This window comes from Mesocricetus auratus, unplaced genomic scaffold (assembly GCF_017639785.1).
Source record: "Mesocricetus auratus isolate SY011 unplaced genomic scaffold, BCM_Maur_2.0 Super-Scaffold_15014, whole genome shotgun sequence".
Lineage (NCBI taxonomy): Eukaryota > Metazoa > Chordata > Mammalia > Rodentia > Cricetidae > Mesocricetus > Mesocricetus auratus.
This window is the reverse complement of record NW_024429186.1, coordinates 60,377,219-60,398,060: the sequence shown is the minus strand read 5'-3', so window position 1 is coordinate 60,398,060 and position 20,842 is coordinate 60,377,219. Positions and strand designations below refer to the sequence as shown.

At 37.1% G+C, this 20,842-nt stretch overlaps 1 protein-coding gene across 12 annotated transcripts in view; it reads right to left on the bottom strand.

Annotated features, from left to right (window-relative positions):
- Ralgapa1 (Ral GTPase activating protein catalytic subunit alpha 1) overlaps positions 1 to 20,842 on the bottom strand; it is a 202,448-nt gene that overhangs the window by 101,266 nt on the left and 80,340 nt on the right. For 8 of the 12 annotated variants that reach the window (XR_005876329.1, XM_040743064.1, XM_040743065.1 and 5 more), the window contains 9 exons: positions 18,254 to 19,786; positions 16,430 to 16,554; positions 14,881 to 15,097; positions 14,078 to 14,254; positions 9,225 to 9,377; positions 4,552 to 4,745; positions 4,022 to 4,120; positions 3,229 to 3,384; positions 1,013 to 1,141 (listed from right to left, as the gene is read on the bottom strand). Coding sequence is in view for 11 of the 12 variants with exons in the window: in XM_040743064.1 (XP_040598998.1) it covers positions 1,013 to 1,141; positions 3,229 to 3,384; positions 4,022 to 4,120; positions 4,552 to 4,745; positions 9,225 to 9,377; positions 14,078 to 14,254; positions 14,881 to 15,097; positions 16,430 to 16,554; positions 18,254 to 19,786 (2,783 nt within the window). In the remaining variant the exon portion in view is untranslated. The remainder of the gene's footprint in view (positions 1 to 1,012; positions 1,142 to 3,228; positions 3,385 to 4,021; positions 4,121 to 4,551; positions 4,746 to 9,224; positions 9,378 to 14,077; positions 14,255 to 14,880; positions 15,098 to 16,429; positions 16,555 to 18,253; positions 19,787 to 20,842) is intronic. The other 4 variants (XM_040743072.1, XM_040743073.1, XM_040743074.1 and 1 more) reach the window with 2 other exon arrangements.

The following is a 20,842-nucleotide window of genomic DNA, read 5'->3' as shown; positions in this document are numbered from 1 at the left end:
CCCTGGAGATACCAATATGCAAGACACGATGACTAGACACAATGACTGTTCTCCAGTACCCATAGAAACAAAACTGGCTAGAAATATTTTCTTTTTCATTTGCACATTTCCACCAGGTGATCAATTGTGTCAAGTCCAAGGTTTTAAAAACACTTCTAAGACATCTTGCTTGACCTCCTGACTTATGTATACAATTATTCTATTGACCTCTTGTCAGTATCCAATACACACCTTATGCAATGCCACAAACAGAACCTTTTCTCATTCACTGTTGGGCTTTTGCAAAACAGAAATAATCTGTTAAATGACAGTGCATGCTTTAAAATGGTATACAAGTACTTTTATCTTCCATATATCCTAAACTTTTTTCTAACAGGACATTAAAATACACATTTGATCATGTTAACAACTTGCTTCCTTAAACGATTACTCAATCTTCCTTAGACAAAGTCTAACCCATTTTTAGCATTAGCTAGCTCACTTCTGCTACTCATATAAGAAATATTCCACTTACCCTGGTTTCTGCACAATTATCTCATAGTTTCTTAGCATGTAAAATTTACTCTGGAGCTATAAATATTTGTTCTTTATCCCATTAAAATTTTAAATGTTATATAAAAATTCTAGTTGAATAACATGATTTCATGCACACACACAGTAAGTAATGATTATTCTCCACTCTTTCTTATCTTTTGCAGTAACTCACAACCCTTTCTTCACTCCCTTCCCCGTTTCCCTAAATTTTCCAATTTTAAATCTTTTTCCCCCATCAGATATAAACCATTTTTATAGTTCTTGGGGAAAATTCACCAACTAATTTTATTGATTTCTTAACACATCAGAATTTCTTTCGTTTTAATGTAGAAGAGGCAATCAATTCCAATTAAATGGTAAATTTTCTTGGACATGAATTTGTTATATTTTATTAGCAATAGTGCTCTTTGTTGCTCTGTGAGCTGAGGTTTGATAAATAGAGTTTATTACCTTAAGAGAACTGGAAATAAAGACTTACATTAAGAAAAGCTGAAGAAGCCACTCTCCCAGCTGCTATAATAAAATCCATAATGAGCATTGTGGCACCAGGCAAACCAAGTGAAAGAAACTGAGGTGAGCAGTGTTTGATGATTGTATTGACAATGTCCTTAGAAGAAGAAAAAAGGAAAGAAAGATGATCACATATGTAATCTTGGGTATCAGACAATCAATATCATTAAAAATAGGTAAAGTGTGAAATAAAAAATATACTGGTTAACTACCTGGAAAGACTAATTTTAATTCTTCCAATTAATACATGCTTAGCATATTTTGTTAGGAAAGTGAACTTAAAACACATTTCATTAACTGACATAAATTTGCTTTCCAAAATAGAGAGCAGGGAGGGCTCTTTGCTTGACCGCAAATGTTAGAGCCACATTTCATAACACTGAAGCTATATGATCCACTATGCGGCAACTGGAGAGATCTTATTTTGAAATAGACAAATTGGAAGTCCTTGAATAATAGATATCTAGCTTTAAGAAACCTAAAGATAGGTACTTTTAAGTGAATACTCTTAACATGGCATTATGAGTCTGGAATTTATCAGGAAAGACACAGTGCTTTTGGCTATATTAGTCAATATGACTTTTTAGGAAAGGTTTTTAATGGCCTGTACTGATTATATAATAATATTTTCATTATGATATTTTCATATAGGTTCTAAAATACTTTGATCATATTTACCCCCACAACCCTTTCTTGTCATTGCCCCACCTACTCCCACTGATCTCCCAACCAGTCTTCCTTCCTCTGACAGATTTGACTGACTTTAAATGAAAACTCTGCTTTTGCAGTAGTAAGGATGTAGTAGTATTTGAGATGTGTTTATAGGGTTAGGGCACTACATTATTTTCAAATTAATGAAGAAAGTTTTTTCATTTGCTCAAAAAAACTGTAACTATCAGCTTGGACTATCAGTATTCTCCAACTGACATTTAATCAAATTACAGTAATCTTCCATATTTTTTAGTTTTCCAACTAAGATCAAGATCCCTAAAATATGTGACCTAGAATCCTATCTATGATTATTGGATGATCATAAATTATACAGCTGCTAAGTCAATGTAAGTATCATTATGGCAATGTAATTTAGTAATAAGAAAATATGAAGTAAATTGTAGAATAGAATTGCTATATGAAAAGGTGATCAAATTCATATGCCTCAAACTATGACAACTAATGTCAATTATAAAATGCCTAAAAATAGACACATTGGAATATTAAGGGAAATAAACAACCTAAGCAAAGGACGACTTATTCTCTTCAAAAAGTAAATTGGTTAGTATGTGAAAGCTAAAAGAACCCCAAATGTGTCCCTTAAGTACTGCAGTAGTTTGTTTTCAATCACTTTTGAATGATAAGTAAGGTCATTAAGTAGAAGTGAATTATATGTAAATCATTACATATAAAAGAAAGTGCTAACTCTAGATCTTAAAAAAGCAAGAGTTAAGTAGAATTGAAAACCAATGTCTTATTTTCCTTTCCTGGATGGGGATGTCTTCTGTACATATGTACAGCGAGACAGGTGGGTCTAGGAGATGAGGAGGATTCTGGGAAGTGTAGGCAGAGGGCAGTCACCATGTAGGACTCAAGAGGAGAGGTCTGGACTCTTTCTCCGGTAAGATAAGACCACATGGAAATACTGAGGTTAATAGAAATGGGTTCATAATTAAGACAGAGCTAGCCAATAAGAAGCCCAAGCCAATGGCCAACAGTTTCATAATTAATATAGCATTCATGTGCTTCTTTGGGGCTCCAGGAGTCTGGGACCAGGCTGGCAGGAAAGAATGCCCGTAACATTTCCTATTGCTATGATAAAATACTTTGACCAAACAACTCAAGAGAGAAATGGTTTAACTCAGGTATCTAGGTTACAGTCCATCACTGCAGGGAAGTCATAGTGACAAGAACTCTAGTAGCTGGGCACATGATATGCATAGATAAAAGAGAGCAATGAATGCACTCATGTAGTCCTCAGCTTGCCCTCTCTATCTAACACAGTCCAGGATCCTCTGCATAGGAAATGGTGCCCACTTGGAGTGGGTGGGGCTTCCCATATCAAGCCATCAAGACAATCTCTCACAGGCATTCTCAGGGGCCCATTTTCTAGGTGATTCTAATGTTTGTCAAGTAGACAAATGCCACTGTTACAACTGATAAAACAATGTTTTGGAAGGTATACATATTTACCTGATCAATATGAAGCAATCCACAATGCATTATATTGTAGAAATGTGTTAAGAAATCTCTATTTGGAGATACATCTTGTCTTCTCTTCATTGTATTACAAATAAGTTTATATGCATGTAATTTACCTTGCTTATACTTATCAGTCAACATGGTTGCCTAAAATTAAGAAATCAGTTTTAATACTAAAAACCAAACATTATTTATAAATATTTAAATAATAGAATATAATAAGCAATATCTGTTTTTATGTATTTCTTTGTTGGTCCAATTTTATTAATGAACTAGAAGTCAGGACTAGAGAAACTACTGTTATCTGAAATGATTCAATGTACATATGAATAATCACAGACTGCCTCACTTGAAAAAACAGACTAAACATCAAACTTTATAGTTTGTGCTTTATTTTTATTTAAATCAAAGAAGACAGACTCTTCTAGAGTTGGGGGTATAGCTCAGTGCCATAGCACTTGTCTAGCATGTGCAAAGGCATGGGTTAGATCCCTAACAGTAGGGAAATGAAAAAAAATAAGTAAATGCATTTAAAAACATTTAAGACATACTTTTCTACACTTACTTTTGTTTTATTAAATAAATAAATGAATGAATGAATGAATGAATGAATAAATAAATGTGATTCTACTATGCCTAACTCTCCTCTCTATGCAAAATTTCTTAAAGATACTAGTTAAAAATTTAATGTTCTTAAAGATCAAATAACAGTTAAAATTTCTATCAAATGCTCAAGACTGATTTATTAAAGAAAATATATTAATGTTTCATACATCAAGCTTACCTTAAAAAGCCAAGGTGTAAGGATTCTTAGTGGAGGAATCAAAACAGGTGGAGAGGGTGAAGTCAGGTTATCTGCTGAAATGCCAAGATTATCTCTGATCTACAATTTTCAAATAAAAAGTAACAAACATGTATTAAACTATTTTCTCTTTCAGCTGTTCCACCTTACACACAAGTCAAATCCAGTCTCTACCGTACCAATCTATTGCATTATGGTTACTGTGGCCAAGTGACTTCACCAAGCTGAGCATTAGCTTAGTTAAAACCAAAATCAAGGCTGTAATTGTGTTCTCAAAGGCCTCTTCATTTTTGGGGGTGGGTGGGGTTGTGCAGAGCTTGTTGTTTCTTGAGACAGGATAGACAAGGCTGGCCTGGAATCTGCTATGTAGCCCAGCATGGCTTCTACCTCATGATCCTGTCTCAGTCTTCCAAGTGCCAGAATCACAGGCACGCACCACACCTGGCCTTCTTCTATTCATTAATACTTTAACTTTCTTTCCTTTTCCTCTTACAGCCTTTATATTTTCTCACCTTGGCTAGATTCTGCCAAAGTTCACAGAGGTAATCAAACACTTGAGCATGTATTTCAGGATCCATAATAGCATTGACATCTCCCAAAATGCCCAACATTCTTCGCCACATAACGGTAGCAACATCAGCATGCCACCCAGTGAGAGTACCTCCTGCCATCACGCTACAACATTCAGATGGAAATTCACTGATTTCTACAGGAAAACATAACACAATAGTGTCAGTACCCAAAAGAGCCAACGTTGGTGAATAATCTTAAACATCTACAAATGTGATTAAAAGGAATGTAAATATAAGTTATTTTTTTCTGATAATATCAAAACCTAACAATTCATAATTCCCTGTGTTGATATCTTACTAGTAAGGTTTTTATTGAGATTTACTGAAGAAAAAAAATACAACTACCACTTATTGTGCAGCTACCAAAAAGACAACTTATCTGTGCATGTTTGTGATGTGTGAGAGCTCGTGTGTGTAGAGTTGGTTCTCTCCTGACACTGTGGGCTGTGGGGATTGAAGGCAGGTGGTGGGAATTGTGTTACAAGTGCTTTTACCCATTGGACCATCTTGCTGACCTGTGATAGAGAAATGTATGTGGGACGTAAATATCAGCTTTATAAACATACACTCTCACCTTAGTTTAAACTATATCAAGCAAAAAATCTTAGGCTAAAAAGTAATTCCTGTAGGAAGTCTTCAAAAGCCAATTTCTTTGTAGCTAGTGTCTACAAAGCAGCATTGAAAGAGGAATCACGACATAAAAGATACTTATACCAAAACTTGAACATAATAGTAGTTGGTATAATTACCCCCCCCCCTTTTTTTTCTGAGACAGGGTTTCTCTGTATTGTTTTGGAGGCTGTCCTGGAACTAGTTCTGTAGACCAGGCTGGCCTCAAACTCATAGAGATCTGCCTTCCTCTGCCTCATGCCACCATAATTATGCTTTTTATCTTTAATACTTACAAGGTGAAAAGCAGTAAATACAGATTACCTTGACCTTAATCTTATTTTTGTCACTAACCACATTAAACAAATTACTTAATGACTTAAGGCTGTCTACTTCCTTACTTATAAGATAGATGATTTCACTAAAGTCTTTTTCCACCTTAAAAAAATCCATTATTTAATGCATACAGCTGTATAGGGAATTATAAGAAAATGTAAATGGTGGTTCATGCCTGTAATCCAAGCTCTTAGCAAAGCTGAGGCAGAAGACGTTCAGCTAGTGAGACCCTTCAAAAAACAACTAAACAAGAATAAGCACAAACGTTGATATTCTTGTAGCTGTAGACTTAAAGAATCTTAAACAGGTTCTTTTTGTTTTTGGTTTTTTAAGACAAGAGTTTTTCTGTGTAGCCCTAGCTAACCTGGAACTCAATCTGTAGACCAGGCTGGCCTCAAACTCAGGAGCTCCATCTGCCTCTGTCTCCTGAGTGCTGGGACTAAAGGTATGTGCCACTATCACCCAACTCAAACAGGATCTTTCATGTTTGCTAATATCCCAAATATATTGATAATTTATAGTCAGCCCATTTTTTACGATTCATATATCTTCTATTTGTAATGCTTAAATTTTATCTTTGCATATAAATTATTCAATAACTAATACTATTTAACAGGTATTATGTAGTTAATTTTCAAAATAAAAAATAGGCTTTTGGTATAAATCCTGTAAATAAATAAAAATAAATAAAAAAGAGAGACTGAGGTTCTAAACATATAGAGTTGTAATGCACTTCCTAGTCTAAGCATCTTTATATATACATATATACATATATTAGTGTATATATATATATTGAGATCAATCAATTCATTTGTCTATAACTTAACCTCAAAGTAAAACTACAAAATATTAACTAATTAAAAGGGCAAGAAACAATAAACAGTATTTGGTTAAAATCTGGATCAAGTTGTGTGGAGTAGCTACAAATGACATTAATGGGATAAATGAAGAAATGTACTAGCTAAAAGAACGGTAACTGATGTTAAATATTGTGAATGAAGCTCACATTGTGGCTATACAGGAAGCACACATATATCTTTGGGATAGATCTATTTAAGTTATAGGTATAAAACATTTAAAATTTAAATTATGTGTGGAAAAACAAAAAAATAACAAAATGGTTAACAGCATGTAAAATATACATAAATGATTAATGGATATTTTTAAGCTAGTCATGTTAATTGATTTGTAAAATTTAAAAATTTTCTTCCAATTTGTGGTAAAATAGTATACAAACAGATGTTAAAATCACACCAATCCACAAGGCAGAAGTTATTTAACTTAGGAGTCATGTAGCTGCACATTAAGGAGTGAGCCCTTTACTCTGGGGGGGATGCACGGACCTCTCTGGGAAGGAAACAGTACAGGGAGAGACACCTGAAATTGGGGGGCATTGGAGGACAGTGTAGAAACTTAATGCAGTGGAAACTTCCTGGAATTTATGAGGGTAAACTTAGTGAGGACTCCTAGTAATGGAGGATATGGAATGTGAAATTCCCATCTTTTGTGGCCAGGTATGACTTCCAGTGATGGGACTGTGTTGTATTTGGTTGAACTGTTGGCCAAGGGGATCCTGTAGAAATCCCTAACCAACCCACGCGGATGCTAGGACAGAAGGTCATTCTTTGAAAACTGACAGCAGCGCCCCACTGCAGAGAACAACATCTACACAGCTGAGTTGGTCCTGCATATTGGAGCCTTTACCCCTACGTTCTAATCTCTTTGGTGCAGGACAGTACTAGGCAGGCTAGAATAAGAGAATCCTGGACATCAACCCAGCCACAAAACCCTCCGTCTACAATCTTCCCTGCCTACAAGATGTGCTGGGGCAATGGTGGTACAGAACTTGTGGGAGTGACCAACCAATGTTTAGTTGAGATCCCATAACCATGAAAGGGAGCCCATATCCTATACTGCCTGGATGGGCGGGAACACTCCTGGATAGCTCAGAGACCAAACAACTGGCAAATTACTACTACTACTACTACCACTACTGCTACTACTACTACTACTACTACTACTACTCCTACTACTACTCCTACTCCTACTCCTACTAAATCATTGAAATAATGCTTAGTGATATCCTGCTTTACTTATAGATTGGTGCCTAGTTCAGTCATCATCAGAGAGGCTTCCTCTAGCAGCAGATGACAGCAGGTTCAGAGACCCATATCCAGAAATTATGTGGAAAGAGTCTAAATTGGAGGTTTCCATCAGGTCCCTCTCCTCAAAGATCCAGGAAACCCAGGGGAAGAGGGAGAGGAAAGATTAAAGGAGTCAGAGGGGATGGAGAACACTAGAACATGGCCCAGTGAATCAACTAGACAGTGTTCACATGGGCTCACAGAGATCATAGGGCCTGCATGGGTCCTCTGTGCATACATTATGGCTGTTAGCTTGATGGTTTTGTGGGCTTCCTAACAGTGGGAGTGGGTATGTCTCTGATTCTTTTGTTTGTTCTTGGGACTCTTTTCTCTTATTGTCCAGCTTCTCTATGAGTAATTTTGCTCTTATATACTACGGTATCTTGTTTTGTCCTGTTTGGCTGTTGTCTCTTTTCTAAAGAGGAAATGTAGGGGTAGTAGAACTGGGGGAGAAGAGAAATGGGGGGAGGAGTAGCTGGGAGGAATAGAGAGAGGGAAAACTGTGGTCAGAATGTATTATATGAGAGAAGAATCTATTTTCAATCAAGCACTAACAATACATGGAAAAACAAATAATATAGCATAAATTCCAGGGATATATATAGAGAGAAAAAGAAAGGAATGAGCCCTTTAAGGTAATCCAGGAGTTAAAGAGCTTTCATTTCCTCCTTTGGTAAGAATAAATGTGTTACATGGATAATAAAAATAGACTTTTAATATGATTTACAAATAAATATTTTGCCAACTATGTCTTTGACTAAAGTTCAGAATGTGTGTCAAGTATTTATCTGACAATTTTTATACTATGCAGGATTTTGTTTACCTGCATTGAAAAAAAATTAGGTAAAATTACTAATTTGAAAAACTGTTTTACTGAAAGCCTTGCTGACAAAAGATAGGGTTGCTGTTTCCTCCTATGAATAAGCATGACACTTCAGTACAATATTAAGACACATGAATCATCATGGTGAGCACACTTTTAATCCCAGCACTTAGGAAACTGAGGCAGGAGAAGCAGGACTTAAAGAGGCCAACCTGGGCTATCGTGCAATACCCTGTCTCAGAGCCAAAATTTTAAAACAAGGAACCAAGCATGGTGACATGCTTTTAATCCCAGCAATTGTAAGGCAGAGGCAGCAGACCACTGTGCATTCCAGGCCAGGCCAGGCAGGGATACACAGTGATCCCCTGGCTCAAAGAAAGTAAGAAAAGAAAAGAAAAAAGAAAGAGAGGGAAAGAGGAGGGAGAGAGGGGGCAAAGAGGGAGAGGATAAATACCATATCAATAAACGATACAACACCAAATGGTGCACTCACTATCACTAATTAAAAGCCTGTTAAAAACTATGACGACTTGTAAATCAGAGCTATTTTAATAATAGCCACCTTTAAGGGCAAGAAAAATAATAGAAGACAGAAAAGTCCAAGATTTAAAATAAGTATAAATCATCACAGTTAAGATATCTTAAGTTTTCCTGACACTAGTATTCTATAAAAATAGCAAATATCTGATTGCAAACATTGCCTAGATCATCTGGCGTCTGCAGAACAGAGTGGTGGAGCTTCTCATCGAGCTGCAGATCCTTCTGCTCCATGTGATCTATATTTAATGTAGATGGGGAAGGTGTCTGTGATCTGGATCCCAAAGCTGAGTGAACTGGGGAAGCACTTTCTGAACCTGTAAAGATAATTTCATAAAATTACCATGAAGAATGTATTCAGTATTCTACCTAAGACATAATATTCCAAATACCAATAATACATAATTTTAAGACATCAAAAGGTAAACCAAGTCTTCTCATTTATCTTAGCAAACCCTCCAATTAATTTTCTAGTGCTTAGGAATCCTTATAATGTTCTTATCACTCTACAATCTGCCTACAATTTCTGTATTCTAGCCAAATGAACTATATTTATTAAAACCTTCATAGTCTAGACCTTTTCCATGTTGTCTTTTCCTTGCACACAATCCTGATTAAATTCTTGGCTTAGACACTCTTTCCTACTGATGCCTACTCCTGACTCTACCAAGTGTAACTCACTGCTATATGGCTTGGTTGACTTTCGTACCTTCACATTATACCACTATCACACTGACTTCAACATGCCTGTTCAGTTTGAAACACCCCTCTGCAGAATACAAACTCCTTAAGCACAGGCTTGCTACTGCATGATACACAGCAAATGGTCTTGCTAGTTTAATCAATGGGCAGCATAAACAGCCATAAAAAATAGCTAGTGGCAGTTACAGAAAAGAGTACACTGAGACTAAAGGAATTTTTCATGTTGAATTTCTTTCTAGCTCAGAAATATCAATGTTTTAAACCTCACAATTATAAAATCCTGCTGTTGGAAAAAAACAATGGGATCTTGAAATTCACAGGCAAATAGATGGCACTAAAAGAAACCATCCTGAGTGAGGTAACCCAGTCATAAAAAGACAAACATGGTATGTACTCACTCATATATGGATTTTAGACATGGAGCAGGGAACTGTCAGCCTAAAATCCACCGTCACAGAGTCTGGGCAACAGGGAGGACCCTAAGAGAGATATGCATGGTACCCTAAAGAAGGGGAATGGGACAGGATCTCCTGAGTGGACTGGGAGCATGGGGGGAGGAGAAAGGGAGCTGGGAAAAAAAAGAGGGGGAGAAGATGAGGGGAGAGGAAGACATGGGGGAGCAGGAAGGTTGAGTTGGGGAAAGAAAAGAGAACAGGATGAGAGATACCATAATAGAGGGAGTCATTATAGGTTTGAGGAGAGATCTGGCACCAGTGAGATTTCCAGAGATTTACAAGAATGACACCAACTGGCAATCTAACCAATAGTGGAAAGGCGACCTTAAATGCCCATCCCTGATAACAAGTTTGACGACTTTCTTATATGCCATCCTAGAGCCTTCATCCAGTGGCTGATGGAAGCAAAGGCAGACACCCACAGCTAAACACTGAACTGAACTCCTGGAACCCAGTTGCAGAGAGGGAGGAGTGATGAGCAAAGGGATCAAGACCGTGCTGGTGAAAACCACAGAGACAGCTGACCTGAACAAGAGGGAGCTCTTGGACCTCAGACTGATGGCTGAGATGACAGCATGGGGCTGATCCAGGCCCCCTAAATTTGGGTGTCAGTGAGGAGGCCTCAGCAATCTATGGGGCCTTGGGTAGCAGATCAGTATTTATCCCTGGCACACAAATGGATTTTGGGAGCCCATCCGACATTGAGGGATGCTCTCTCAGCCTGGACACGTGGGGGGAGAGCCTAGGCTCTGCCCTGGATGAAATGACAGACTCTGGAGATCCCCCATGGAATGGGAGCTGGGTAGGGAGTTGGGGGGGGGGGGGAGGGAGCTGGGATTGACATGTGAAGCAAGCTTGTTTCTAATTTTAAAAAAATCCTGCTGTTTTTTACTTCTTTCTATACAGTAAATAATTTAAGTTATATGTCTGTATTAATTTTCCAAAAGTAGGGTTCAACATTTTACTTAAGTAATTTTTAAAAGTAGCACAATATATGCCCAAAAGTATATGCATCATGTCATAAAAATCACACAATCATATTATAATTATATAGCAAAACAACATGACTCCATCCACCTAGGATTAATTAGGTGGAGGAGTCATATTACTAACTAGGTGGCAGGTTCCTTTTGTTTGGCATACAAGAAAATTCCTATGATAAGATGACTACAGAAGCCTGAGGATTCTGAATTAGCATAAGCACCATCACACAGAAGGCACACGGAGAAAAATCTCCTTAACACTTATCAAAAACTGCAAGCATAAACCAAGAGACATCAATATTTTCATCAAATGCTTTGAAATACAAATCTATTTCTTTTGTCTCCATGTATTATCCTATTTCATAGGAATCAATACATTAGACGCTTTAGATTTACTGTGTGTGTGTGTGCGTGTGTGTGTGTATCCACTGACCACAGTATGTATATGGAGGTCAGAGGACAACTTGCATGAGTTGATTCTCTTCTTCCCGGATGTAAATCTCTGGGATTCAACTCAGGCTGAAAGGAGTGGTGGCAAGGAACTTTTCCGAATGAGTCATTTTGCTATCCCTAAGTTCATTTTTAAGATCTAAGATTTTAAAAACAGTTTTATATTGAGATGAACTACCAGAGAATCAATATTATCTTTAATTTTATTAACAAGGTTCTATAATGGCTGACTTAAAGGTTTTTTCCTGCTAAAAAAAAAGCCTTTTAAAGCAAAACCCAATGTTTTTTATACTGATATTCATATCCCAAATATGCCTAGAGCTTATTTTAACTATATTAAACTTCTTATCTTTTAATCTTTCCCACTAGATTTCTTGTCATAACTGAAAACTCCTGTATTAAACAGAAGGGAAGATTTCAGGGCAACTAACATCACTCTGAGAAGACACAGTTAACAGTGTGATAATGCATGCAAACTTGACCATCAAAAAATATTATCTTAAAACGTTTTATATACTTATGGTTGGGAATACAAGACATAGCTGTTTTTAAACACCCCTGAACTTCTGATAATGTCAGTGATTAAGGTTAGTATTCCTAATAAAACCTACCAATAGGGTAATGGAATCAGTCATTCAATGCAGAACATAGATTGTATGCATATTACAAATTCTTAGTAGTTACAAAAAAAAGGAGACCATATAAACAAACACAAAACCAATTTCTTCATACAGAAGTTTTAATTTTTAGACTTTTTATTTGAACTATTTATTTATTCATTTATTTTTTGTAGCACGATAAAAGACCTAGAGACAGATATTGGGATTCAAGCTTCAAGCTGAAGATCAGAAAAGCAAAGGAGCCAGTCACTAGCTCTTACCTCTACCTCGGACTAAAAGGTGATCCTGGCTCCACGAAACCTCAGACTGCAATCCCAGACTGCTATGCTCTCCTCAATGTGGCTGGAGAATCCTGAGACTGATTACTGAAGACCATGCTCCTATCTTTTATACCTCTCTAGTGTTGGGATTAAAGGTGTGAGCTCTGTTACTCTTTTAGAATGATTCAATCTTGTGTAGCCCTGGGTGGCCTTGAACTTGGAGAGATCCATTTGCCTTTGTCTCCTGAGTCCTGGATTAAAGGTGTGTACCTCCATTGCCTGATCTCTAGAGCTTGACATTGACTTTGCTTTCTGAATCCTCAGGCAAGCTTTAATAAATCATAAATAATATATCACCACAATTTTTCTGTATGTATATGTGTGTGCAGGTGCACTCATCCACATAGGCACATGTGGGAGGGAGCATGGAGAGGCGAGATTGCTTTTAGGATGTCATCATTTTCTATTGCTTTCCAACTTTTATTTTGAGACAGCACCTCTCATTCAACCTGGAGCTTTTTGTTTGGGGTAGACTGGCTGGCCAGCAAGTTCCTAGGATCTACCTGTCTTAGTACCCCAAAGCTGGGGTAAGAGGAATGCACTGCCATGTCTGACTTTTACAAGGGTTTTGGCATCCAAACTCAGATGCATGTGCTTGCTCAGGCAGTGCTTTACCCATTGAATCATCTCCCTAGCTCTTGGAACTTCATTTTAGACGAATAAACACACACACACACACACACACACAAATGTGGCAACATTTTCTTTCACATTGTAATAACCTTTGAAAAACAACAGTTTTACTAATGCTTTAAATAAACTAGAATTAGAATTTGATTGGGGAATTGTGATGCTTAGAATCATCAGGGACTACCTCATGATTGTTAACTGGAATGGCTATGTCACCTGGAATGGCTAATGACTGAGTGAGGTGCATCAGAGTGCCACTGAAACCAGAGTAAGTTTAGATCGCACAGTAGGACCTTTAAGACTCTACATTAACCCTGCAGTAATACTTATACTAAACAACAACAACAACAAACCTTTGTATTTAATTATGATTCAACTTCCAGGACTCCACTTAATATATTAATGTTGGGTTTGGTCACATTTAAAAAGGATCTGAAGAGGATAATTTGCTGTATAACTAGGAATTGTAGTATATTAACAAATACATTTTCTTATTGGCAGGATCCTTTATATCTCCTACAATAAATGCCTTAAAAAGGAGTTTAACTCTGAACAACAATGCAAAGATATAGTGAAGTACTAGTTCCCTCTTCTAGGTTGACTATTTAATAACTGCTTCTAGTCTGGGGCATTCACACTGGGTCTACTACTGCTTACCTGTTATGTACTTCATGTCAAGAAACTACTTTGGGTTTTTGTTTTGTTTTCTCTTCTGTTAAAATAAAAATTAAATGAAAACAAAACAAAGAAAAACCCCCATTGAAATAGCAGTATGTCATACAAGCTGTAGAAACATAACCAGATTCTTTGACAGTTTAGAGACAAAGATTTAGTAACTTTCCCTGGAATTACTTTACCAGTAACTGTTGCAACTTCAGCAGAGAAGGCTTGCTGATTAAGGCTGCTTGTTTCTGAATCTAAATGAAGTGTTGTTAGGCTAGCTACTTCCTGCTCCTCAGTGCTCTGATGATGGCCAGAACCTGAATCCACATCAGCAGAGGACGGGATCCCAATGTCAGTCCCGAAGCCAAAGTCTGTAGAAAGAAGAAATACTAGTACTTCAGCAACACAATAATCAATTATTCACATTCTTCCTAGTCTACTCTTTGCATTACATTCTGGCAAGGGTAAGCAGCAGAAAAACTTTGAAGATCTCAACTAAAACATTTAGGATTGTAATAGCTTATTATTAACAATAATTGTTTCAAAATGATATTTTATATAGTTTCTGATAGCTGGTAATACCCTTCTACTTTTTAAGTAGTTTATAAATCTGTCTGTCTGTCTCTGTCACACACACACATATCACATCTCTTAAAATCTCAGCTGTTTGAGGACAGAATTGGACAAGCAGCATCAAATATGAGTGCATTAAATCACAGCAACTCATAACCATGCTAGCCCTGTATTTTAACTCCATTTTAAATAATTTTTCTTTCCACATCTTTTGTCTTTAAAATGTAACTTATCGTATGATGGACAGTGGTTTTGGTTTTTTAAAATGCCCCCGTTTTTCAAAAATAAAATAGTCTCAACCTGAGATGATTCCCTAAAACTTACTTTAGAATTTGTGAAATCAACATAAAAGCAAAGTAAAAGATACACAACCCACAGAGACAGCCGACAAAGAACACATACTCCAACAGTAAAAGATACTTGCTGTCAAACTTTCGCCCATCACACTGGAAAGCACTGAAAGAATCCGAATGACTATCCGAGCTCATAAGGTCACTGCTGCCTGCACTGGCAGGAGATGTCCACTCTGAGGGTACACCTGGGTCATCAACAGGACGCATCTGGTTCTGCTTGTTTAGAATATCAGGGAGGTCTTTCGGGATTTCAAGGCTGCCTGGACTACTTCCCCTTCTTGCCATAGTCTAAAACAAGAAGCATTTTACAATTGAAATCTTGTTTTTAATTTTAATTAACCTCCTAAAACCTTTAGTTTTCAAGATAATCATCAGTATAAACGCTGATAGTTAGGACCTCAGTTGAGCAGGAAAAACATACTTATCGAACAATCTAAACCATATGTAATGACATGTACCTGATGCCTAAACTACTGTAGTTCTACTTAAAGCAAAGACCTGAATATCAGGAGAGATGGTGCTGGGTCTAAGGCTCTTAAACAGAAGAAAAATAAAGTTTACAGTGAAACAAAGAAGCAAACAAAAGAGACAGTAAGTGGAAGATAGCAAAGATGTCATTTTCTGATTCCAAAATAATTCTTACTCGCTCAAAGAAAAAACTCAAATAAAAGGAAATGTAATAGTCATAGATAAATTAAAACCCAAATGGAATAAGATAGTTTTTAAGAGCAATTCCGCAACTGAGAATTAGAGATACACTAGCTTCTATTTTCATTCTGATATTTAATATTTAAGATAAAAGGTTAATTTTAACATCAATTCTAGAGTTATCTCAACTGTTTAAGCAATATTTATCATATCAAAACTATAGGAACTGGGCTAAGTGACTTCTGTATTCTTTCCTATTGACAGTTAGCAGGTGATACCAAACTCGAAAGAAAGTAAAGGGAACCAGGAAGGAAGCAGCTTACAACTACTAATAGATAGTCCAGTATGTCTGTAGTAAAAGCTACAAGCTTCAGTGTGTTCATTCAATGCCTTTGAATGAAAAAAGTAATTTCATTTCAATGTCTTTAATTTAAATGTCTCTCATTTTTTCCGCCCCTCCCCTTCCCCCCATTCTGGGATCTGACCTAAGGATTTATGAATGCTGGTTAAACATTGTATGGATCACTGAGATCCAGTCAGCTCTCCTTTTATTTTTATAAGACTGGGTCACACTAGGTTGAACAGGCTACCTTTGAACTTACATTGTTCCCTGGCAAGGCCTTGAACTAGCTAGCTGTCTTCCTGCCTCAGACTCCTGAGCAGCTGGGTAGAATTTTGTACCAGCTTTAAAAAGTTGTAATGATGAATGATGACAGAGCAGAAGCAAGAACTACCTCTCATAAGCTGTCCTCAGACCTTCACATGAATGCTATGGTACACATGCACCCACATGTATACACAAATACAAAACAAATAAATTCATGTTAAAATGCTTTAATGACTTCACAAGTAAGGGTTAAATTTCAGGAAATGAAGTTCTGAATAAAAATCTCCACATATACATTATACCTATCTTTTAGTTTTCTGTCTGTGTCTCAAAAGCCAAATGAATTAAACAAAACTCAAGCTCACCGAGGCGTTCCCGCTTCGAAGCCGCTCTGCTATGAACTCATCCATCAGGTCAGGAACATTAGCACTGCTGCCACCAGTATCACTATTAAGAGGCGGCAGCTTGGGTATCGTGTCCTCTTTATTTACTAGAAGCAAATAAACAACTAAATATAGTGAGCAACAACTTAAATGGATCTTCTAAATTTGAAACAAAATAATCCAAAATAAAATACCTCTGCCATATCAATTATTTGCCAAACATGCACTTATGAATAATTTCCCTCCTTTCAGATTTAATTTTTAAGAATTAGTAAATTGTATTTACTTTATTTAACTAAGCAGATGTTAGTCAATCTTCAGTATGACCTTAAACAGCAAGAAAGCTAGAGGTAAGCACTAGCTGAAGTCAGGTTAATATTGCCTATAAAGAAACTGGTATATATTTATTTCTTCCTACTCTATGCTGATATAGAGCCTTAATATTTCACAATCTTCCTCTTTTCCCAGAGAATAACTGCAAGGAATATATTCTTTCAATTCATGCAAATCTCAGAGACACAAACACACTTGGGTTTGTATACAAATTAAAATTTCATGATTTGGTATACTGTTTTTTAGATTTGGTCTAAAGTCTAACCTCAGTTCTTGAAGAAAAAAAGATTCAATTTTCACAAGATTCAAGAAAAGAATAAAACCAAAACAGTCACGTAATATGCTTAACATTAACACTGTAATATGAGTTTATAGTAATGATTATTTTCACTTGGAAAACTAGCTCGTGGAAAATAAGAAAATTATGTCACTATCATACTATTGAAAAGTTTGTTTCTCTGAAGAACAAAAACTAGTGCTATTTACATACCTACTGAACCACAAAGAATTCCAGACTGTGCAATACCATTGTCTTTATATCGCCGGCCAGGCTTTGCTAAGCTGTAATATACCGCCCTCAAGTGGCATTAATGGCTCAATGCAAGATGCATTACACAGCGTTGTTAATCATGCTAACGAAACCATGTTAAACAAATGAAATCAAAACCTACCTTACTGCTGAAAGTTAAGTTTGTATCTGTAAAGTCGTTTAGTTTTGAAACAATATAAAGTAATAACTACAATCTTGCTCCCCTCTTCTAATCTGCACATTTAGGTTCCATTTGAAATAATGATTAGCTATTATGAAACCTTAATGCAGATTTAAAAATCTCACAATAAAGATTTAAATCTTTCAAAGATAGAACATACTCTATACACAAGAAACAAAGACTAAAGGTCTACAGCATTTTTTTTTCAGAAATGCCTTAAACAGAAAGTGGCTAAATCTTCTGAGATTAAACAAAGGATTTTTCTTTTCAACGTTAAGTTGGTGCTGGTTGTAGGACTTTGATTTCTGTTATGTTAGATGTCAAAGTAACCTTCTACCAAAGAAAAAATGCAAAACGAATGAAGTTAGCAGTAAGAATAGGCAAATTCAATGAGATACAGCTAATGCCCGTTTAGACATAAAGTAGTGGGCAAGAGAGAAGGTACAGCCAACTCCACAGTGCACACTCAGAAAAACACCTGACCTTTGAAAGGCCAGTAAATTTGCTCCTGTGTCTTCACCTTTCTATTGTGTTGTTCAGCAGCAAAGAGGTTTAATTAAGTGCCTCATAAGGGAAATTAGTAATTGAAATAAATATTGTATGCTGGGAAAATAGAGCTGGGGAAAGGCGCATGCATAACCAAACAGAGAGAAAGCAGTGACCATCCCAAAGCTTTCTGATTGCTTATAGCTTGCTTCAGTTGCATTAAGCCAAACTGGTGCTGTCTTTCTCCTTTTGCGCTCTGCACACTGTGAGTGCTCACCTGCAGCTTTCCTTCCAAAATAGCCCATTACATGACTGTACAGATCCCTCAGTGGAGCCTCTGGTGGCATTCTGTTCTGCCTCTGTGGGGAAACATTTGCCTTCGGCTTCGAAAGAGCATGTACAACAGTTTTATAAACGCCACCCAGGGAGCCCTGTTGTAGTCCTGCCTCGTGACTTGATGACCTAAGAGTACTGCGACTCCCTAACTGGTTACTTGCAATTCCTTCTTTCTGTGATGTGGTAGGAATCTCTGGGGATTCCTTCACTGTTTTGCTAACTGATGATGCACCAATCATATCTAGAGGTCTGTACACACCAGGTTTTACAAGGTCTGTACCACTGGTTGAGCCGGTCTGTGTGTTGTTGGTACTGCTATTGCTACTACTGCTAAAGCCACTGAGCTTCCGAAGTCTCATCTTCCATGGAGCCTCTTTGTTTTCCAGAGGGTTATAAAACTGGACAGACTCAGTAGATGGTCTAAAAGTAACATGAACACTATTTCGTTTCTTAGCAGCAATTTTCATGATTTTGGCCCTATGAGTTACTGTTTCAGACAAGCTCCTCTTAGTTGGAGAAAGCTTGCTAGTGTTTGCAACATGAGGCATTCTGCGGTTCACTGGTGCTTTTAGTGCAGTTTTCTTGGCATGCATTATATATGGGGTGATTTTTTCATTAACTTGTATACTCTTAAGCTTTTCACCTAGTGTCATATCTACACAGGCATCTACTTCTGTGGCTGTTTGTCTATACAGATGTTTCTTTTTTTCTTTATCACAAGGGCTATCTGAACTAGGATCCGATGACTGTTCATCAAGATTTAGTTGCATAGGTTTTTCAGCAGCTTGTGTTGTTGAAAAACTAACTAACTGCTTAGGTGCAACAGTACTCGTGAAGACAGCTGAGCTTGGTTGTTTTTGAAATGGTGTATTTTCAGGAGTCCCAACATAAGACATGAGATTTTCTGATTTTATTTCCTGGCCTATGTAGTCTAGTTTATCTAAAGATGGTATTTCATCTCTAGTTACTGCAATAATCACCTTCTGAGAAGCTGTATCTTTACCTAGCTCATTGTTACTATGATTTTCCTGGTTTTCCTTAAAGTATTCTTTCAGGGAAGAAAGAAGATCATCATCTCCTTCAAGGTCAATGTACTGGATTTGTTCGAAAGCTGCATCTGCAAGTTCTACTGGACCTATTAAATGACAAAGATGGTCATATATGCTATCACCAACTTCCAGAGAAGACTCTCTACTACGAGTATCAGTGCTGCAGCTCTCAGTGGATCTAGTTACTGAAGACGCCTCTGTGGAAGTCTGCAAGCTCGGAGCATGACGGGATGAAGTGTCAACGACAGGAACTGCACCTTTGGCTCGCTCAACAGTGAACGGCTCCACGAGGTCAGAAGTGCTGCTGCTTCGAGGCAATGGCTGTTCCTCACTCAGAGCTCCAAACACTTCATTTCCAGTGTCTTCGCTCTGTGAAAAATGTCTGACTCTGGTTGAGCGAGGAAGGATTTGAGCATCATCAATATCTGTAAAAGACAAAACGTATACATAGTAGAAACTATAGAAAAATACACAATTGTTTCACCCACAACCTAAACATTTTCTTCCCAGTAAAATAAAAAGTCTGATTTTTTTGTAAGTTCAACTAAAGAAAAACAATTAAAAATATATAGCTGATTTTTCAAAAATATGGTGGGCCCAAGGCTTGTAGTGTCAATGAATTAGAAAATGACCAAAATACACTTAAGATGTTAACATGCATATGAAGAGTGAGTTGATGAAACACTTGGAAGTGCAGTTTAAGATAGAGCTGTGCCAATACACCAAGCAATTCAGACTTGTTAGTTTTCCCTATTCAGGTTGTAAGCAGGGGGTGGGGGGAGATCTTAACACACATAAACTGATCTAGGTGTTCCATGTAGACTTTTAGAAATCCTGCTCCATTAGGCAGGGACAAGACATTGCCTTTCTTCAACCGTTGCTATCTGGTTAACCACATATTGTAGCAATGGATATCTCTGCTCTGTTCCTTAAAGTTCTGCTTGTCAGAGCACTCTGTTTAACTTTATTTACTATAATCTTAAATTCTATTCTTTACCATCAAATATAATCAGTTAAAAAAACTAATCAAGATCAGTACATCATAAAAATTATTTTTTGGTTTTTAAAAAAATATTAAAATCTGCTATAGATAAATCTTATCTACTTATGAGTGGCCCTTTTCATAAACAACCACTGGCTCATTAGTTTTATGCCAACTTGACACAGGCTAGAGTCATTTGAAAAGAGGGAACCTTAATTGAGAAATGCTCCCACCAGACTGGCCTATGGGCAAGCCTGTGGTGCATCTTCTTGAATAATGACTGACATAGGAAGGCCCAGATCACTGTGGGTGGAGCCACCCCTGGGCAGCTCCTAGTCCTGGGTGCCATAGGAAGGCAGGCTGAGCAAGCCAAAGGGAACAAGCTACTAAGTATCATTCCTCCACTGCCTCTACATCAGTGCCTGCAACTAGGTTCCTGCCTTGAGTTCCTGCCCTGACTTCTCTGAATGAGCGACGACAGTCTATAAATTAAATTACC